Source organism: Hippocampus comes, unplaced genomic scaffold (assembly GCF_001891065.2).
Source record: "Hippocampus comes isolate QL1 unplaced genomic scaffold, H_comes_QL1_v1.1 scaffold45, whole genome shotgun sequence".
NCBI lineage: Eukaryota > Metazoa > Chordata > Actinopteri > Syngnathiformes > Syngnathidae > Hippocampus > Hippocampus comes.
Window position 1 is genome coordinate 340,588 of NW_017805783.1, and position 22,166 is coordinate 362,753.

The 22,166-nt window shown below is 41.7% G+C and overlaps 1 protein-coding gene across 3 annotated transcripts in view; it reads left to right on the forward strand.

The window, feature by feature from the left end:
• The window catches only part of loxl2b (lysyl oxidase-like 2b), a 38,402-nt gene extending 20,445 nt beyond the window's left edge, over window positions 1-17,957 (forward strand). The window contains exons 5-15 of one of the 3 annotated variants that reach the window (XR_002170071.1): window positions 2,308-2,524; window positions 4,687-4,870; window positions 8,613-8,764; window positions 10,275-10,442; window positions 11,631-11,796; window positions 13,010-13,250; window positions 13,618-13,733; window positions 14,493-14,629; window positions 14,713-14,824; window positions 17,070-17,427; window positions 17,520-17,957. Coding sequence is in view for 2 of the 3 variants with exons in the window: in XM_019885281.1 (XP_019740840.1) it covers window positions 2,308-2,524; window positions 4,687-4,870; window positions 8,613-8,764; window positions 10,275-10,442; window positions 11,631-11,796; window positions 13,010-13,250; window positions 13,618-13,733; window positions 14,493-14,629; window positions 14,713-14,824; window positions 17,070-17,140 (1,564 nt within the window). In the remaining variant the exon portion in view is untranslated. Of the gene's footprint in view, window positions 1-2,307; window positions 2,525-4,686; window positions 4,871-8,612; window positions 8,765-10,274; window positions 10,443-11,630; window positions 11,797-13,009; window positions 13,251-13,617; window positions 13,734-14,492; window positions 14,630-14,712; window positions 14,825-17,069 lie in introns of all 3 variants that reach the window. The other 2 variants (XM_019885281.1, XM_019885282.1) reach the window with 2 other exon arrangements.
• The last annotated feature ends 4,209 nt before the right edge of the window (window positions 17,958-22,166 follow it).

Genomic DNA, 22,166 nt, shown 5'->3' on the forward strand with positions numbered 1-22,166 from the left:
ATATATTTATATACACACAGTCAAACCTCGGTTTTCGACCATAATCCGTTCCAGAAGGCTGTTCGAAAACCGAATTGTTCGAAAACCGAAACCACGCTCTTTTTAAAATAAAAATGTTTATTCAACACGTCTGCTCACAATGGAAAGCAACACGAGGAAGCGTCACTTCCTCGTCTACCCGAAGAAGCGTCACTTCCTCGTCTAAGGAAGGCGAGAGGAGTCAAATGGTGCATTCAAGTGCGCTCAGTTTGTTCGAGAACCGAAATTTATTCGTCATCCGAGGCATAAAAAACTCGAAATTTTTGGTTGAAAACCGAATTGGTCGAGAACCGAGACGTTCGAAAACCGAGTTTTGACTGTATATACAGTAATCCCTCGTTTATCGCGGTTAATGGGAACCAAAACCACCCGCAATAAACGAAAATCCGCGAAGTAGCCTCCAATTAACGTAAACAGGTAAAAGAAATATATAAATAAATCTTTTTTTTTTAAAGTCCGCAAACGGTCCGCGAGAAGCTGCAAAACAACAGCGAGTCACATAGAGCAACATATACAGTACTGTACTCCATGTATCTGTAAAAAAAAAAAAAAAAAATTTTATGTTTGAAAAAATCCGCGATGCACTGAACCCGCTATAAACGAACTGTATCAAAGGAGGCCTATATATATATATATATATATATATATATAGATTGAAGATCGAAGATCGAAGATCGAAATATATATAAAACCTCTTCACCTCTGGTGAGCATGTATATAATACATACATACATACATATATATTTTAGTTTATTTTTTTAATTCTGATCAAAGTGTCCTCTACACCAAAGCTGCATGCTCCCTTTTTTATTTTTGACTCTCAAACCACCTCATTGCCACCACCTTGGTCCGCCATCTGTCGTCAATGTAAGATAAGCCTTACCCAGCATTGGGCCAGAGGTGAAGAGGTTAGGGGTGAGCGGTGGTTCATTTCCATGGGACAGCCCCGCCCTCTCAAAACAGGCTAATTTAAACATAGTTGAAATAATGGGATGTAAAGCATTCTGTAATTCATTCTGTAGACCACAGGTGTCAAACTCACAAGCCCCGGGGGCCAGATGTGGCCCACCACCTCATTTTATGTGGCCTGCAAAAGCAAATCAAACATGTCAACGTCCATGATGCTTGCTGAAATCTGTAACAAAATCGAAAATTCTCATCTGCAATAAATAAGAACGATATTGTAAGCATTTTCTTGTCACCAAACCCTTCATGACAGTAACTTAAACAATAGTTGAATAAAACATTATTTTTGACTTCTTTATATAGTTTCAGTCATCACGGCCCTCCAAGTGAAATGATAATTATAATATGGCCCACGACAAAAATGACTGTGTAGATGTAAAGACACCTCGGTACAGGTTAACAGAAAAAAAACTCTTTTTACACTCTTTTGCATCATCATGACTGAACTCAGAGTGCAGGGTGACTTTCAGGCCAGATTAATATCTTCGTCATTTCATGATAGCAAAGAAGTGTATCAGTAGAAATTTCCTTCCGTTGTTGTTCTATCAAACAGCGCAAATATGCATTCCAGCTGGCCCCTAATTGCCCGCCTGTGGCTAACAAAATTAATTGGGAATCTTATCCTGTCCCAAATGAAAAGCAAGCGTTGCCTTCACCATCTGTTTTTTCCACATTCATCTTCGACGTAAGACAGTAGTTTAGGATGTGCTGTTGTATTTAATGAGCGTAATAAATATTTACATAAAGTGGGATTCCTTCAAAAGACAGATTAGCACCCCAGCAGGTCCCCTGGTTGTTAGCATAAGAGGTTTTTCCATGTTTATTAAGTATAAATCTCTTAATTACCATTTGTCATCATTGCAAAAATATACAACTGAGTGTAAATTCCACTTCACCCGGAGGGATAAAAATTAGTTCAGTGAATATAAACTACATCGTGCTGAAGCAAATCTAATGAAATCTTAATGGACGGGCGAGTTTCTTTTCATAACCCCTCACCTTTTCATGTATATTCCAATGAAAATCTTACACATCTTTGCAAATTTTAGACTTGTCAGCTCGAATGAAAATATCCTTCATGCAAGTACTCAGCGGCAAAATGAAACCTAAATGGTCAAAGAAGACCGAACAGTGATCATAATTGAAAAACAACACGCCACGCCAGTTTTAATGGGCTTCCCTGTGTTGGCTCTCACTCCCTAATGTACATACTGTAGTCAGTGTATACGGTATATATTTGCATACATAAACGTGCCTGTGCGGTTCAGTATCGTAACTGATGTCTTCCTCCTTGATCCTCAGGATGTTTGCTCGCAGGAGGAAGCCCACATACTGGGAGTACGCCGTCAACTGCACCGGCAATGAGGCTCATTTGTCCAGTTGTAAACTGGGGAGGGATACATCCTTGGAGTCGAACGGAACCTGTGCTGAGGGGTTGCCCGTAGTGGTGAGCTGCGTCCCTGGCAAAGCCTTTGCTCCTTCATCAGCGACTGGATTTAAGAAGGCCTTCAGACAAGAGGTACAGTCTCACTCAACCTCTGCTCATGTTTGAAAAGCACTTTGGTTGGTGTCAGTTGAACAGCAAATGAAAGCAACCATCACTATGGTTGGATCACGGGGGACCAACCAACAAGAGGCTTGTGCCCCTCGCTTAAGGCACGGAACTCTCAAATATAATGTTTTTTTTTTTTTTTTTTGTGTACAGTACCATAATTTTTTTTTTTAACACAAAAGTAGCTACTATGATGAAATTAAAAATCACAAGCATTTTCACGGGTGGGCACCCCCCCCCTTTGGCCCACCCATAAACACAGGTCTTGCAAAGCCTTTATGATCAAGTAGTTTGAACTAAAAACGTTCACCTCAGGTAAAAGATACAAACTTTGATACATGAGAAATGGTCTCCGATATACAGTTGAAGTGACTTTTGGCTTGTGCCCCTACTGGATACACTCTAGTCTAGACCCACCCGTGATATAGAGGAACCATATGAAAAAAAACCCACTCAAAAAATAGTTTTAAACATCTTTAAACATATTCAGGAATATTAAAAGACATCCAAAAGAAAAGCAGAAATACACTTCAACTCGAGTATTCCACAAAGTTAGTTCTCGCTCTCTCTCCATCTTACTGTCAAGATTGACGCCAAGACTGTTGTGCAGCACAATTCTCCAAAAAAGGGGAAAAGCATGCTTGCGTCAAGCTGTTTATGTGTCACTTCCAGTTCAAGTTTACTAGAATACTGACACATAAAAAGGAGAAGAAACCATTTTACATTTTAACACCAAAATGTTCAGTCAACCCACATCATTTCATCTCATTAAAGTCTGACAGCTTAATGTAAACATATAATGCAAACCGCCCGAGATGGAAATGAATGTTTCACAATGAACACAGTCGATATCTTCTAGCAACTGCTACTTGATCACACGGAGCAGCAACACATACAAGCAGGGCACAGCAATACTCACCGGCATATACCGCCATTTCCAGACTACAAAACGCACCTGATTAAAAGCCACAGAAGCTAGATTTAGCTATTAAAAGAAATATGCACATCATAGCTGCAGGTCTCCGCATTACTTGGGATATTTGCAAACAAAGAGGTCACCACACAAAAGGACTTTTATTATTGCAATGCTGCCTTTGGAAAACCAGTTGGTATGTGTTCGGGAGACGGAGGGGGATATCGTTCCATAGCCGGACTTCCTGTCCTCTGGGCATGGTTGGAGTCAGTAGCCAAACAAACAACAGAGCCACGGGGTCACAGTGCAGAGATGGCTGTTTTGATGGCACTCGTTCCCGATGCTCATCACACTCAGCTCAAAATGCTTATTTCCGCTCTGCTGTATACTATTTCGCTCTTCCTCATGCGTGTGCATTTCAACCGCAAATGGATGGTCAATATTCAGTATGACGGCGAACTCGGACAGTTTCATTGGGCCAATGTGACATGTTTGGTAATTGCATTGCTCTGATGTGACGAGACTGCGGGTAAATCTGTCGGCAGCTTGAAGCCCATCAGTAAAAAATCATAAATAAACCGTGTCACGTTAAAAGACGCAGGGTTCAAAGCATGGGAAGAAATTTTAACGGCTTATAGTCTGGAACGTATGGTATTCTCTCTGCTGTGGGGTAACAATGACTATTGCTGAATTACAAAGTAGTTTGGGACCTTCTCTGCCTCTTCTTCTTAACACGCTGTATCTCTTCCAACAGACCTGAATGCTGCGTGTTAGTACATGGAAGTTGTGCGACTTTAAATTCAGACTTGCCTTTACAGTGCAAAAATCCATTAAAAAGTCTGCTATGAAGCTAGGGTGCGAACGATAAACCATAACATAGCAAAAATTCATTGTATATTTCAATCGCCGGTGATCCTAGAAATTATTTACTAAATTGATTCCTGCATGGTGAATAATTTCAACAAGTTGACATTTTGTCAAGTTGAGTTATTTCAGGTATGAAAGCATGCGCCGAAGGCTGTGAACGCAATGTGTGGCGGATGTATAAACTGTATAAACTGTGCTGCGCATGTGTTTACATGTACAATTAAACAGTTGAAGTTTTGCTCAACCGTTGCCGGGAGATCTGAATCGCTACCACTTTGCCTGTTTTTATCTACTCTACTCTTAGGTTGATTTTCTTTTTTGAAAGAAAGTTTTTTTTTCCCCTCTTCAGCAGCCATTGGTCCGTGTGCGTGGCGGGGCCATAGTAGGCGAGGGCCGTGTCGAAGTGTTGAAAAATGGAGAGTGGGGCACCATATGTGATGACAAGTGGAACCTGCAGTCTGCCACAGTGGTGTGTCGAGAGCTGGGCTTCGGTACGGCAAAGGAGGCACTGTCTGGTGGTCGCCTTGGACAAGGTGAGTGACTCTACTTGAATACACTCTCAGATGCATCCAAAAAGGAAAAACTTCCAGGAGTCAAATATGTGTAGTTGGAGCATGAGAGTCGGCTACATGATTTTTTTTTTCTTTTCTGCCAAGCATCTGCCCTACATTTCTAAAGGTTGCAGTTTTAATTCAAGTAAATCATCTGTTAGTTGCTTGGTTCCGTAAATGTGTCGATTGACAAGTTATTCTGAATGTGACATTGTCTTGTATTGAATTTGTGTCGGCCTATAGCACAGTGGTTCTTCACCTTTTTAGAGGTACCGAACCCAACCAGTTAATATGCACATTCACCGAACCCTTCATGAGTGAAAACGCTTACAAATTCAAAAAAACCCGCATTTATTAAAAACTGAAAAAAGTTAATCAAATTTCAAGGGATAAGTATACTTTTTTTTTCAATTGAACGACGTACTATCACGATAGTCACATGTTGACTACGAAGCGAACTAACTTTCCCACAGCACTGATTGGACAAGCAATGTCATCTGATCATCTGCAGCCAGCGATGGCCAAGCGGGCGTGTCATAACTAATTAACATGTTGAGTCACGTGTGTCTTAACCTCCATGGCAGAGGCTCCGTCGATCCCCTTAGACCGACTCACCGAACCCCTGGGGTTCGATCGAACCCATGATAAGAACCACTGCTATAGCAACAAGTCTCATGCATGCTTGACAGACACATATTTGACAACTAATTGACAATTGTAATCAGCTTTGCAGTGAAAATGCCAAAGATGTTTTTACTTTATCTTTATGGCACTTGCTTTTCTTTTCAAACTCTGGCTACTTGAGAACAAGTATCTGCTAACTTTCTTGCGACGCTCTCATTTCGTATGTGAAGCGGCATCTTTCAAATTGGAGTGAAGTCCTGTAGTTTTACCAATGCAATGTTACACTGTGTGGAACTGATTTCACTGATCGTTTGTTTGTTGCTGCACGGAGTGATTTTTCTTTTTTTTCCAAAAGATATTTTTGAGATTTTAGTTAATCTAGTATATTTAAATGTAATTTGTATTAATCATCATTTGTGCAGGCGACTGGTTAGCATGTTGGCCTCAGAGTGCAGAGGTGCAGGGTTCGATTCCGCTCCGGCCTTCCTGTGTGGAATTTGCATGTTCTCCCCGTGCCCGTGTGGGTTTTCTCTGGTTTCCTCCCATATTCTAAAAACATACATGGCAGGCTAATAGAACACTCTAAATTGTCCCTCAGTGTGATTGTGAGCGCAAATGGTTATTTGTCTCTGTGTGCCCTGTGATTGGCTGTCAGCCAGTTCAGGGTTGTACCCTTACTGCCCGAAGACTGCTGGGATGGGCTCCAGCACGCCAGTGACCCTCGTGAGGATAAGCCGATTAGAAAATCGTTGGTTTGAACCACTGCTGCACGAGAAATTTTTGTCACAGAAAACGGTTCATGCTAGGAAATGTTTATTTGGCGGGAGAAAAAAAAGTAATTAAAACAATGCAAACAATTTCACTGTACCTTTTTTCTCATCTTATTGCATTGCCAAAGTATTGGATCAGGACTCTCTCTTGGCACATATTCAGAATCAAGTGACATGAACTTGGAGGTAAGCAAAAATACCAGGACATTCCTAATTCCAACATTGAGCGTTTTTACAGAGTATTCTTCGACAGCACATCCATGACTCTCGTGAGGATAAGCGGATCAGATAATGGATGGATGGATGTATCATTGAGATGTTTTTCTTTTTCATGGGTTGTTGGAGCATACAGTATGAGTTAACCACACAAACCAGCTGGCGGGAAAAAAAAAACAGAAAAGTCACATTCTGTGATCTCAGTGACCACCTCTGTAATCATGGCCTCCACTGCATGGACTTCCTTTCCAGACTCGAGACAGTGCACAGTGTTTATACCGCTGGCCACATGCAAGTGTTTTCCAGTGTCTTCACAGCACATTTTACAACAAAAGTGGGTTGCCCCATGGAAAAATTGAAAAGTGCTGCTGAGCCATTGAAAATAACACTCAGCAGATGTTTTATAGACTCAGTGAACCTGTCATCAGAATATGCAATGGAAATCAAGATTTGAAAATTAAAACAAAGTAAAGGTATTGGACTGACCTTCCTGCTGCAGTTTGTGTCGTATATCAAAAATTGTTAGATTGTAATTGTTGTTGATGGAAAGTTTGCCAGTGCAAAGGAAACACAGTGGTGCCGTGTAATACCAGTGACCCAACTTGAGGATTTTCCAACATTCGAACCGTTGTTCAGACAATTTCTTTGCTCTGACTGAATTTGAGATAGGAGCGCTGTATGGCGGCAATAAATTCAAGTCACTTCACAGCATTCAGCAGTTTGGCAGACAGCGAACAACTGCTCAAAAAAACAAAAAGGCTTCAAGCTATTAATTGCCACTCCCAGTCAAGTTTCCTGTCAAATTAAACAAAGACAATTACATGTTGTATATTCAAAAAAAGCACATAGCTTTTCCTTTGAAATGTCTAACACACAATGCAAAATGCGATAGACAGGATAACGAATAATGCTGGCATGTAATAACCTTTTTTAGCAACAAATTACAAACACAAATGGTGGAGCAACAGTTATAGACAGACAATATAACAATGCTTACACGTATTTGTTCTTTATCCTTTGCAGATAAAAACTGACTAATATTGATGGACCTTACTGAGTCCGTAGTGAAGCTCTGCTTCGTATGTGTTTCTTTTTCTGTATTATACTTCCTTCAATTGGCCAAAGCACACAGCAGAAAGAGCAGCCTAATATCTTTTGATTCGAAGTAAACAATGTGGCAAAATGTGTTTTAAATCTTTACACTCAGTACTTTACTGTATATTTTATGAAGTGCAATGTTGTAGTGTTTTTCTTTTCCTTACAAAAAACACATTTCAAACATTTTTGTTTTGGGGTGGAACAGATTAATGGCTTTTTCAATCATTTCAATGGGAAAAGATGATTTGAGGTACAAGCTCCATCATAGAAAGCGGTTCGAAGAATGAATAAATGACTCTTAAAGGCACTATTGTCGAGTTCACAAAGACAGTATGCACATAATGCCACTTGTATTCGACCCAAAGATGCTACATTGAGGCTACAGTGGTGGAAAATGCCTCCTGCGTTAGGGAAAGACTTACATTTAAAGGGATACTTGACTTATTTTGTCATATATAGCAGTAAAACGTACCTTACATTATTTTTCACGTACAATTAAAATTGTTGTCACTTGCTGTCTACTGAAAATGACACCACATATATCAGGGCTCATGTAACAACCAATCACAGCTCAGCTTACGAATGTCACATGACGAAACCCAGAAAACAGGTGAGCTGTCGTTACCTGAGCTCTGAGCAAACTGTGATGTCATTTTCAGTCGACCGCTAGTGGCAATTGTGCGTTTCTCAAGGTATTAATTGTACATGAAAAATAATGAAGTTAGCACATTATATTATTATAGCCAAAATATTAATGTTTTACTGCTGAAAATGACTAAATAAGTCAAGTACCCCTTGAAGATTATGGATAAGCCTCCACGTGCGCGAATCGTTTCTTGTGTGTATTGTATATTATTATGACTTCCACATAAGACTGCTCAAACGTTTTTTCCCCCAGCATACCACTGGTTACAATTTTCAACCGAGTTTCCTTTTTGTCTACACGGCCAATGGCTACACGTGTTTTTAGTGAAATGTCATTTTCAAAACACTTTTTTTTTTTTTTTTTTTGCAAGGTATGGGCCCAGTCCATATGAATGAAGTGCAGTGTTCGGGATTTGAGAAGTCCATCACAGAGTGTCCCTTCGACAAGGAGTCTCTGGGCTGCAGCCATGAGGAGGATGCAGCTGTCAGATGTAATGTCCCCGCTATGGGCTTCCAGGAGAGGGTGAGATTTATTTGTTGTCTTCCATCGGCTTGTTCTCAAATGGATTTTAAAAGAATATCCTCATCTCGAGCCCCAAGAGCCTTTGCATGAATTATAGGCATGACTTCCAGTATGAACCTGTTTGTTGATGGTAACCGTTTGCGCAAGGCGTCTTTCTATGGCAGTCACGGTTTTAAAACAATGTGGGCAACGCTGGCTTTCGCAGATTAAAAGAGAAAACATTTCAATCCCGTGTGACACTTTGCAGCGCGGTTGGAGGATGACATCAAAAACTGGCCTAGCTGCTTTCTGAACTCTGATTGTCACGCAAGCACAAATTTTGATGCACGTGTTGCTACGTGGGCTTTTTATCCGCAAAACGAAAAGGAGTGTCGGTGGCTGGCCTGTTCAAGTGAAAGTTTCAAATGAAGATTTTCAGACGAATCCTTCTATGTTCCTCATCCCCAGCCGGGCAGGTGCTGGGCACTGTACCGATTATCAGCGTTCTCTCCTCATTGTTCAAAACATTGCTTTTCTAGCCATCGTGTCAACTTCTTCTGGCTGTTCGCACAACCGCCAACGGGTTCCCATGCTGTGTCCAGACATTTTTTAGTGCTGTGGGGGCTTACAATAGTTTAGAAAAGGAAACAAAAATAAAAATGTACAAATAAAGTAAAGTCAAGGGAACAAATTGTTACTTCCGGTGATTTCCAGGAAGTCGCGCCCATAATTGTTTTGACATCACAGCCCTCAGGAATAAGTTGGATACAACATTTGTGTTTTAGAGCTTAAACACTTTGGAAATGGTTCTAAAATTGGAACATTTTCGAAAAGTGGACACCAGTGCTTTCTGTTGAGTTTGTTCTTGTCAACCGCCACAGGATCTCTTTGTATACATGCTGGTTGATCGTCTTGACGTTTACTGGGTCACTGCCATGTCACTAAAAGATTCATTCTGAGTTGGTCAATTTGGTACACGCTTTTAGATGTCAAATTAAAAATTGGTACACACTCCCAGTGAAATTTTTAATAACCTGTTTTTTTTTTGTTTTTTTTAAATAAACACCTATTATAACCAATGAGGTGCAGCGCTAGCCTGTTCGAGAAATAGCTCACTAGTGATGGCACATTGTGTTTTCCAAGGAATGTGATCAGGTACTGTACATGTCGATATTCATCTGCACCTTGTAAAAGCATTTTTAAAAAAATGATAGTGAAAAAAGGTTAACATAATCAGTTTCTTCACATAGCATACATTTTTGTGTATCAATCAGGTAGCCCTTCAAATTCATCAGTAGCCATAAAGTAACTCCCACTTTCCAAAGATTGGCGACACCTCCTTTATACTGTATACAATTACATCCCTTCAAGACCTCAACTGGAGTCCTTCAAAATCCACTTCTAGGTCTGTGCAACGTATTGCATTGAGCAGTCTTTCTGCGTGTCGTATTTATTGTACTCAAATATCAAAGACCTGATTCATGAATATGAGCCCGAAACCATGTGCCTTTCCTGTCGTCCATATCTGTAGCTGCGTTTGAGTGGAGGTCGAAACCCCTTCGAGGGCCGTGTGGAAGTGCTGGTGGAGAAGAACGGCTCTCTGGTGTGGGGGACGGTGTGCAGTGAGGGCTGGGGAACCATGGAGGCCATGGTTGTCTGCAGACAGCTGGGCTTGGGCTTTGCCAGCAATTCTTTCCAGGTATGCGCGAAGGAACGAGATGGAGCGGAGGAAGTCGTTGCACAGCGTCAAAGATGGAAAACGACTTCAACTAAAATAAATCACAAAAGATTCATTTGGATTCTTGACATAATTTCAGCGTTTCAAGTACAAATTTGAGTTGGAGAAAAAAGAAAATCAAAAGCTACAACTATGTATGTATAATTTGGGCCACTCATCACTAATTTCATGCAAATTCCATTATGTCAGTTAAAGTGTAGCAGTTTGTCAATTTGTCAGGGAATAGGAATTATTTCCTTATATGCAGTATACACACACACACACACACACACACACACATAGGGGTTCTGTCAGTGATGGGCTTTTGGTTTACTGTCCTAATATTCGACTGTCATTTAATAAGCATCTGCAATTAGTCAAATTTCATGAAGATTAACGACAGTATAATGTCGTGATTACTCATCTGGCTTCTGGTTAAACTGAAGAAGTACCAGAGTGCACTCCAGTGGTCACAGTTGGAAATTGCACCGAAGTGGGCAAACATTTTCTGCTGCTTGTTCTCTTCAGGGTCACGGGTGAACTCAGTCTTATCCCGACTGACTGTGGAAGGGAGCCAGTGTACACGCCAGATTGGTTGCTGTGGTCAGTCACAGGGCACATAGAGTCAAACAGACGTTCACACTCACATTTATGCATTCTGATGATTTATAGTTTGCAATGAAACGAACGTTAATATTTTGGGGATGGGGGGGCAGGCAAATGTTGTCAAGAAAGCTTCATGCAATGATTTGAAGTTTTTGACTATGAGGCAGATTTGGCATACATGCTTCAGCGTCGTGACTGCCAATTTTTTGATATTTTTTGTCAGTGATTCGATCATTTCTCGTTATTTTGGTTAATCTAATTTCAAGTTGAACACACATTATTATCATTGTTAACCATGTCAATATTTTCACCACCTAAACTGTGCTCAGTATGGTAAAAAACAAATTGATTATTTTATTAGTTTAGGAATGAGATATAAGTAGTATTGGTGTATAATCATGAAAATAATTCCAAGCACTTCCCATTTAATTGATTATACGGTGTGTGAGAAACACAATGCAAAATTTAGTTCAAATGTCACTGCCGTGCAACAAAATGATGGTATGGTTTTGTTTTGTTTTTTTTTGTTTTTTTTTTTAACCATCTTGTCTGTTTTCTCAACAGGAAACATGGCACTGGCAAGGCGAGGTGAGTGCAGACAGTGTGGCGATGAGTGGAGTTCGCTGCTCTGGTACTGAGATGTCTCTGTCTCACTGCCTGCACCATGGAGCCCACCTCAGCTGCTCCAAAGGAGGTGGCCGCAATGCCGCAGGAGTCTCGTGCTCTGAGAGTAAGACACCTTATTCTTTCATTTTATTATTCTTTTTTAATATTTTATTTAAAATTGACAATTCAAATTTTCACCTATTTTCATTCTTTTTTTAACCCATCCTCTGTTATTTGGTGAAAAACTCACCTCTTTACATTAAAAAAAAAAAAAAAGAAAAGCCAGGACAGGGGTATGTTTACCACTGTGTTTTATTACTCTTTCTTTTAACAACACTCAGTAAGCATTGGGGAACTGAGAACTGTCGAGGCTTTGTTGGTGAATTTTGTCATATACTCGCGGCAAGATGTATTCCACCGATTTATATATGAATGGAGTAAAAATAGGCCCCTCGCAGTTGAAGCCAGAGGGCAGCCATCTTACATTGCCACTGCTACTGACACCTTCTGTTATTTTTTTCACTAAAAACATTGTCAGTGTCTGTTTTACGCTGGGATTCCACTGTGGAGTCATGAGAGCCTCTCAAAGAATCAACATCTCCGTTTGTGTCGAGTATATCATCTCACTATCATGAATTGTGGCTGACAAAGGTTCGGCTGACATTTTGCAGGGACTTTTTTTCTCCCAGACAACGGTAGGCCATAGACAGTGGTATTTTTGCCATAGAGACAAAAAATGTAAAACGACGTGTAGAAATCTTATGTGTTTAAGTTCGGCGGACTTATAAGATGGCCGCTGGTGACTTCACTTATTTCGACGGCGAGCGGCGAGTATGCAGCATTGTTAGTCTATGCCTAAGTCGGTGATGCTGAGTCACTATCCCCCTGCGAATAGCAAGTCCTTATAATGAACCAAACTGACACGCATCTAACATTTGATAAGGTAAGCACTTCCCGTCTACCAACAGGAGTGTGTTTCGGGAAATTTCGGGTCTTGCTTGACGGGTGCAGTTCGATCCAACTGAAAAATGACTCATATGACACGCCGCACTAGCTGCACAGACAATGCCACACATGTCCGTTTGACTTCAAATTAAATGACAAGACCGCACAATGAGGCGCTTCCATACCTGGAATGAATGTGCTTTACAAAGCGTGTGACGCCAACCTTGCTGATGATGTACCGTACCATTTGGCTCCACTTGAGATTTTGGCAACAGTGCACTCCAACTGGGTCCGTCTGACGCTCGCTACGGCACGTGTATCCCATCACGCGCAATTGTATAACTCGGTCCGTGCACATCCGTTTGCTTCAGCCTTCATTCTTGTCCCACCAGCGGCCCCTGACCTGGTGCTGAACCCTCAGGCGGTGGAGCAGACCACCTACATGGAGGACAGGCCCATGTTCATGCTGCAATGTGCTTTTGAGGAGGAATGCCTGTCCACCTCCTCCAAAGAACTGCCTGCCAACTCCTACCGCCGGCTGCTGCGCTTCTCCTCCCAGATCCACAACAACGGCCAGTCCGACTTCCGGCCTAAAGCTGACCGACAGTCTTGGGTGTGGCACGACTGCCATAGGTCAGTTCCTAATTATAGACGTCTCTGTTTGCTCGATGAGGCACGTTCCGTTTGAATTGTCTCTGCCATGTAAACCTCCAAGCGAATTTTTTTTTTTTTTGGTTGATTGCTGGAAAAACACATATAACCTCATTCCAACATCCTTTTTTGATTTGTGTGGTGAGAAGTGCACCTTCTTGCGCCCCTGGATTCACCTTAAATTGGAAGCAGGAGCTTCTTAAAAATACAAACCAATTGTGTTTTGGTTATTTTTTTCCCTTCCAGGGTTTGCGACTTTTGTTGACAACTTTTGCTTTGATGCAGGATATTTTTCTATTCACAGTGCTGCGTTGGAGCTTTGTTGTTCAAACTCTTTATGTGTCGGTAGGCATTATCACAGCATGGAGGTGTTTACTACCTACGACCTGTTCAGTCTGAATGGAACCAAAGTAGCAGAAGGACACAAAGCCAGTTTTTGTCTGGAGGACTCAGAGTGTGATGAAGGTAGGAATATTATCTCAATAGGACTCTAAATTCAAATTTATACTTTTGTGGTGATTTTTTTTCTAAAGATATTAATGCCGCACAGTCACAAATACACAGGAATGGATGACGATGTATTAAATGTTGTGACATAACAAAATATACTGATGAGTTGATGTGAGGGATGTCTGTAAACTCGCATTTCGTTGAAAATTCTAAAATGACCATACTTTTGAATGTGAGTGCGAATGGTACTTCTGTGGGAGGTGAGATAAGCTGACGACTGGTCCGGGGTGTACCGCTTCCCCCAAAAGCAACTGGGATAGTCTACAGCTCATTAGCCTAATGAAGCCAAGTAGGATAGGAAATGCATGGATGAATGGCTAGATGGAGGTGCTGCCCCCAAGTGGCCAAAAGTATATTACCGCTGCAATTTCTTTTTACGCTTTTTGACGTTGAAGAAAAAAAGCCATTTAAAAATGTCAAGTAAACCAAGAGTGTTTAACATACAAGCAACACAATTATTAAGAATGTATGCATGCTAATTGCACATAACTTCTGTTTCTTGAGTGTCCTCTTTGGAAACATATTACGGTTACTCAAGGCGATTTCTTTTTTAGATTTGGTGTCTCAAAAGAAGCAAAAAAAAAAACAAAAGCCAAAGAAAATGCCCAATATGCACACAAAGTTTAAAAATCCTCGCTTAACCGAGGTCTTGTGTGACGAGTGCTGAAGTTTGGCGTGACTTTAGTGGCATTTTTTTTTCTTGTCTTCTTGCAGGCATTGAAAAGAGATACGAATGTGACAATTTTGGAGAGCAGGGCATCACTGTGGGCTGCTGGGACACATACCGACATGACATCGATTGCCAGTGGATTGACATCACTGACCTAAAGCCTGGAGATTACATTTTCCAGGTAAGTTTCCTGCCCACATTTGTCTCTTCTTATATCATTGTACGATTAAAAAGAAAAAAATCCTTCACACATCCTTTTTATAGATAATAATCAATCCAAACTACGAAGTGCCAGAGTCTGATTACACCAATAACGTCATGAAATGTCGATGTCGATATGATGGTCATCGCGTGTGGATGTACAGCTGTCACAATGGTAAGTCCTGGAAGATATTAAAACATTGTCTGTTCTCATATTGTAATATTCAGAAGTCTTGGAGGATTCTTTTTGAATCCACATCTTAATAAAGGCATGAAACAAAGAGATACTTCCCAAACTCTTATTTTTTCACTCCAAGAAAGATTTGTCACTTTGTGCCGGGTAGTTTTTGAATGATGCCAGGAAGACAAATTTAGTGCCTCCTCCGCCACACTTTGATGTTGAAGTAGTGCTTTCATGTCGTATGTTATTTATTGTTGCAGTAGTTTGTGGCGAGCGTACTCATTGGTAGACTTCCAGTCAAGTCTACCAGATGCCGTGTGAGTGTATGTCATTTTCAGGTACATGATGTGTCCATTAGTATTACATATTGTACTAAATTAGAAGAAATATGCGAAACTAACTGGAAAAAAAATAGAGCTTTTCTACTAGAAGGGTGCAAACTGAACGCAGTTTTACTACCACGATACAAACTATAATCTATTCTCGCAGGCCTCGCACTCTTGCACAGACCTTCACCCAAGTTTCAGGATAAAGTAAACCGATTATCCCTGGAATAGAAAAGTTCTTACTCCTTCACAAAAGCATTTCAAATTATCCTGTGGAGCCTTGAAGCAGTAGGGAGGTAAACAACCCTGTAAAAAAAAGAAAAAAAATTCAAGTGACACACAATTCGAGCAATGAAAGGAAGAGGGGAGGGCAGGAGGTCGTCCCTCAAGGCTGAACACTGAACCCGGCCAACCTCGGCTGGCAGTCACGGTTTGTGTGGCCCATCATCCTTGCGTCTTTGTGTGTGTGTTGAACAAAAAGATTCCGCTCAGTGTAAATAAGAGTTCTCATTGAGGGTTTACAGAGGGGCAGCCCGATGGTTAGCGCGTTGACCTCACAGTGCAGAGGTACCGGGTTCAATTCCAGCTCCGGCCTCCCTGTGTGGAGTTTGCATGTTCTCCCCGTGCCTGCGTGGGTTTTCTCCAGGCACTCCGGTTTCCTCCCACTTTCCGAAAACATGAATGACAAGTTAACAGAACACTCCAAATTGTCCCTTGGTGTGAGTGTGAGCGCAGATGGTTGTTCGTCTCTGTGTGCCCTGCGGTTGGCTGGCAACCGGTTGAGGGTGTCCCCCACCTTCTGCCCGTAGACAGCTGGGATAGGCTCCAGCACCCCCCGTGACCCTTGTGAGGATAAGCGGATCGAAATGGTTTACAGAGGTGATGAGCTCACCTGACTCGTGTGGGTTCACTTCCTACTCGGTGCCTGTGTACATGTGCATCTTGAATTGTTGTCCGTCTCTAAATGTGCCCTGTGATGGAAAATGTCCAGGGTGCGGTCTGCTTTTTGTCAGCTGGGACAGGCTCCAGCTTGCCGTGACCCTGAACAGCAATGGCAGCATCGAACATGGAGGAATGGATGCATTATAATTCATTCGAACGAATCGATTTATAAATGGCATACTCGTGTTGTCCCAAGGCTAAACTACCGTCATTTGGATCAGCACCCAATCCAACCCCTTGGAAAAAAAGATTCCCACATCCAACATGATGTGTGCATTCAATTTGAAGTCGTGGCTGAGAAAGGAAGGGCAAAGTTGAAGATCACTTCCCTCATATTAACTACAGTCAAACCTCGGTTTTCGAACGTCTCTGTTCTCGACCAAATCGGTTTTCGACTAAAAAGTTCGAGTTTTTTACGACTCGGATTACGACCGAAAATCGGTTCTCGACCAAACTGAGCGCACTTGAATGCGCCGCTTGACTCCTCTCGCCTTCCTTACAAGAGGAAGTGACGCTTCCTCGGGTAGACGAGGAAAGCGTCTCAAGCGTTCCATTGTGAGCAGATGTGTTCAATAAAGTTTTTTTTTTAAAGAGCGCGGTTTCGGTTTTCGAACAAATCGGTTTTCGAGCAGCCTTCTGGAACGGATTATGGTCGAAAACCGAGGTATGACTGTACTTGATTTTGGCTATCAATGATACTGAAAAAAATCAAAACGATATTGTACATCTGGATTTCCTGTCGAATCCATATTAGCATCAAAAATGACGAAGTTGAGGGAAATAGTTTTTGCAGCGGTAATATTTATATGTATGCTAATGTTAAGATGAACCAATAAAATGCATGGTGCTCACTATATTGCTCATCAATTATGTGAAATTCCTCAAAGATTGATCTCGAATATTGGGATGGGATGCAAAATAAGGGAGAAAAAAATGAGTTGATGGTGTGTCTGTGCTTTTTTTTTTGCAAGGTGGCTCATTAAGCACTGAGACGGAGCAGACGTTCCCGGGCCTCCTCAACAATCAGGTCACCCACAGGTAAAAAGCCACGAGCCAAGTCACCCTCCAACAGGGAGAACCTCTGAAGCCCACAGCCACTACACGTCTCCGTCTGGGGTGCATACCTCCTCCCCGAAAAGAAAAAAAAAGAAAAAAGAAGATCAGCTGCAGCTCCATTGTTAGCGTCCTGCCTGCAAGAGAGCTGCTGCTGGAATGGAATTTGATTCAAAGTGCCATGAGGAACCTCTTTGTGAATGTGCAGCGCTGGAGAAAAACAACCTCCTGCTGGGTTCTTGTTTGAAAGCTTGTGTCGTTTCATGTCGAGACTCGGTGACTGCAAGGGCTTTTTTTTTTTTTGGGCTTTCGGGCCTGTTGTGCTTCCTTCCACATGTTTCCCATATTGACATTTTCCATACAGTGAGGCGACTGCGGTTACGCCTGCGCCCAAGCGAGAAGGATCAGTCGTCATCGCAAATCAATTCCTTATTTGCCTTGGTTTTCGTTTCTTTTCTATCACCTTCGTTCCATCTTCCAAACCTCTTTGGGTGGTCCGCCAACAGACACAACGAAGAGAAACGTATCGGGACAACAGGCCTTTCACACGCAACAGGAGCTAATAATAGAGGAAAGCGCGGAGTCCGCATTGCAGTATATCGGGGTTCATTCCCATCCATTCGCCCAGAAGACACTTTCAGGGGGCACTGCTGCTGGATGAGAAGGCGTCGCCCAAGATTGGTTTGAGCTCATCCCAACGGTGTTTGATGGAGTCGATGGCAGAGCTTTTGAAATTCCTCCACGCTACACCTACCTAATGATATACAGTACCTTGATGGACCTTGCTTTGTGGACTGGGCATGCTTACAAAAAAAAAAAGGCCCTTTTCAAACACTGCACTCATGAGAATCATAGAATTGTCCGTTGTCCCAAGACCTTTGTCAATTTCAGAAAGCGAGCGAGAAGAAGAGGGGGCGTTGGTTATCTGAGTGCTCACGCTTTGAAAGTGGCACACTACAGACTAAACTCAAATGGTCGAGAAAAATTTCAGTCACATGTGAAAAGACCTTCATCCACAATAGATGATGACTGCCTGTTGCCGAAAGCAGCGAGAAGCAGGTGTGGTTATTTGATTTGATTTGAATTTGTATTCAAACCGTGCTTGACAGTGTAAAGATGTTCCAGAGCTGGAGTAGAACATCCGTGTGGACTCTTAAGTGTGCTGAATGATACCCTGACTCAAATCTCTCCCTATTTAAAGACTCAGAACTGTGGATGGGTGTAGTTTCTTTTTCCGTAACTCGCTGTCTATTTAATCAGGTTTCGCTTTAGTGCTTGTTTTAAAAAAAAATGTGGTTTGTACAATCGTGTGTGTGAATCCCATGTGATTGTACTTTTTATGTTCGTGGTGCTATCAAACTGGCCCTCTGTTTTCTGAGGGTACAGTCTGTGTTTTACAAGCTACATTATGTATACGAACAGTATACTTGAACAAAGCATCAGACATTTGCGTTATTTGTTAAAAATCTAATAAAGATACGAAGCAAACAAAAAATGATTGTTGCTTTTCATTGATATTTTCCCTTCCAAAGGACATATTGGGGTAAATATTGAATTTTCAATGACAAGAATGACCACTGTGTGTGCACTTACCAAGTTCTGCGGTTCAATTTGGCAACGTCCACTCTATTCTTTAAAATTGTCTGCCGCTCGAGAGCATCAGTCCGAGAAATGAGACAAATAACTGCAAGTCATAAAATGATGCAAGACTGACCTCTCGTGGCCACGTACGAATATTACATTCTTTTGGAGACTACGGTGGAGTGCACATAAAGGGATACTTTGATGGGCTGAACATTGATTGACATGTATGTAATAGGTATGTCTGTAAGCATGACGTTAGCACTTATATTAACCCCACAAAAAGAATCTGTAGTGAGTTATGTACTATTTATTTATTTTTTTAAACTAAAGCCACTGAGCTCCCCCCATTAAAGGGGGAGCCAGTGGCAAGCATTGTAATATTATTTCCTCCTGGGTTGGTTTGTCATGTTCTGTTGTCACCTACAGTCGACTGGTTAGCACACCGACCTCACAGTGCAGAGGTGAAAGTGTTCGATTCCGGATTCGGCCTTCCTGTGTGGAGTTTGCATGTTCTCCCTGTACTTGCGTGGGTTTTCTCTGGGTTTCCTCCCACATTCCAAGAACATGCACTGGAGGTTAATTGAATGCTAAATTGTCCCTTGGTGTGAATGTGATAGCAAATGATTGTTCGTCTATGTGTGCCCTGCGATTGGCTGGCAACCAGTTCAGCGACCCTTGTGAGGATCAGCGGATTAGAAAATAGGTGGGTGGGTGGATGGATGTTGTCACCTAGTGTTGTCACAGGAACCAATCACCACCAAAATTCACATGCACATTCATACTTGTCCACCTCAACCTGTGAAAACAAAAGCAATCCGCACAATATTTTCGAATTACTGACATCAAATATGAGTTCCTCTGAGCAAAAACAACCCCTTTAACACCACCACAAAAAATATTGTGCTGACATTTTTTTAAATTAGTATTTATGATTATTTTACATTTTGAAGTGGACAACAATAGGAATGTGCATACATACCTGTCAACTCATACGGTTTAGCCATATTTTATACGGATTTTGTGGTGAATCTTACGTATATGGCCATATCGCACAAATCATACAGATTCTGAAAATTTCCGTTTTTTTTTTTTTTTCCCTAACAGGTAGTTCCGTTTGCTTTTACCCAGAATGGTGCTCGTCTACTCGAATGCTTTCATTTCCGGTAACGTTCCAGTAAATCACGTGGTTCCTAGTTGAAAACAGCGGAGTATTCATTGCATACTTCGGTAGTGTACAAGCAAGTTCTACAAGGAAACAAATATATCATTCATATTTCGTGGGGTTTTTCTGCCGTTATTTTGACATATAAAATGCTTTGGTATGTTATAAGGATTTTTTGCTCTTTATAAGAATTTTTTTGGTAGTTTATATGGGTTGGCGCTCCGAAAGGTTGACAGGTATGGTGCAGATGAATTTCCATGGTGACTGGTCGATGTTTTTCGGATAGTTAGCGATGCTACATTTTGTTAATACTCTGTGAAGGAAGGCAGGCAGCCATGGAGATTCGCTCCCACTAGCCCCCGTGGCTAACAACACTGCAGTTTGACCTACAAACAGACAGGGCGAGCAGAACGAGATCTGCGTCTTACCAGCCAGACATGGGGCTCCGTGTTGCAGACGGACACCGTCCAGGTACCCTACAAGCTCCGTGACCGCCACCCATCATTAAGCCAATAGGTCACGTCTCGGCCAAAGTTGGAGAATGAAAAAATCAGCACACCCGCGCATGACCCAAATGAAGATTTGCAGTGCACAAAATGGATGAAGGGACAGACTTGGAAAAATTCGGAGCAGTTAAACTCCAGCATGCCCATCAACCCTCGTGAGGATAAAGCGGTTCAGAAAATGGATGGGTGGATGGTGTTGGGGGAAAGTGGCCTTCTTTCCTCCGCGTGTTCATTGAATTTCATAGGGTGAGGACGTTGGTTATCCAAATACAGGCTGGAGACAATGAACATTACCTTCGAAGGTTTTCTTTTTCTTTTTTTGCAGTTTCCGGATCGATTCGGGCTCCTGAGAGTTTCAGATTTCGTCAGTAAGCCCAGAAAAAATACAGACTCACGTTTATATAGAGATAATATGTTAATGAGGGGCGGGCAGTCCTACCCCTTTTGTAAAAATCGGAAACAAAGAAAGGTCGATGTAATACGATCTTGGCATGATGACAAAGTCCAGACTTCCCCTGCTGTGCATAAATCCCGAGATAAGAGTTCCTTGTCAGGGGAACTTGACAGCCTTCAGGGACTTTCCCGAGATGGGGGTGTGCAAAAGAAGACACTTGGAGGCTGTTAAACACTCAAGGGGGAAGAAGATATAAACTTAACACTACATCCTTTGTTTTAAGAGTTTAAACAAACGTTCAGGTGAGAGACTGGTACCAACAGTACTCCTAGTAAGGCTAAATTCCTCAACAATCCCTCTCTTGATCACAATTAATATTGTGATCACAAAATCTTCTGTCAAAATCTCTTGTCAAAAGTGGAACAACCAATCCTATCTCATGCAAAGCATTATCAAACTATAACCAGGAATCAAAGTTTGAGTAAAGCTTGACAACAATCCCCACATCAATAGAGGAATGGAGAACAAATTGACCAGTCTGATCAGAAAGATATATGTTAGATACTGTACACATTAGTTCTGGGCCGCCCGATAACTTTGTCATGCTTTCACGTCCAGTCGTCCCTACGAATGTCACTTTGAAGTTGGAGATGCTTCTCGGGGTGAAAAGGTTAACTTGCATGCATGAGGAGAAGAAGCAGGGTCTGTGCGTTCCCATGCTGGCATGGGAAATTTATACAGCATGTCCAAACACAGGCAGAATACACACTTCAATGGATAATAATTTAGAGTTGCAAAGTAACATCTGCACCACTGGACTATCTTCTTGCTCTGCTTAGTTGGAAAACAATGACATGACAAAGCTAACATCTCATATATTTCAGTGCGTGTGTTTGCAGTCAGACATGACGCCGCCATCCAGTAAGATAAGTTTGCACAAGTTTCTCTCACATCTGTTTCACTGCAGCCACTGAGGGTTGTGACCATGTGCTGTACTGTAAATACTTGGCACAAAATTGGTCCAGTTGCCGCCAGCTATTTTATTTATTTTTTCTGATGTCAAACTTCCATGTGGTGAAAATTAGGGTTGCTCTCGCTGATAGTTTTCGGTTCAGTTTTAAAGATTTCCGTTGAGTGTGGCAACAATTGTGATGGTATGTATAATTCAGAATATGTTTTTAGCTGCGGTGGCGTCGGGTTGAAAAATCGTTTTGTTTTGTTTGTGGGCATGAACAGTTGTTTTAAGAGTATCTGAAAAACATGCTTTCTTTTCTGTGGCGCATTACTGTACTGCAGTGCTTCTCAATTATATTCTGTCGTGCCCCCCAGGAAGAAGAAAACAACCCCCCCCATTCCGCGCGACTATAAA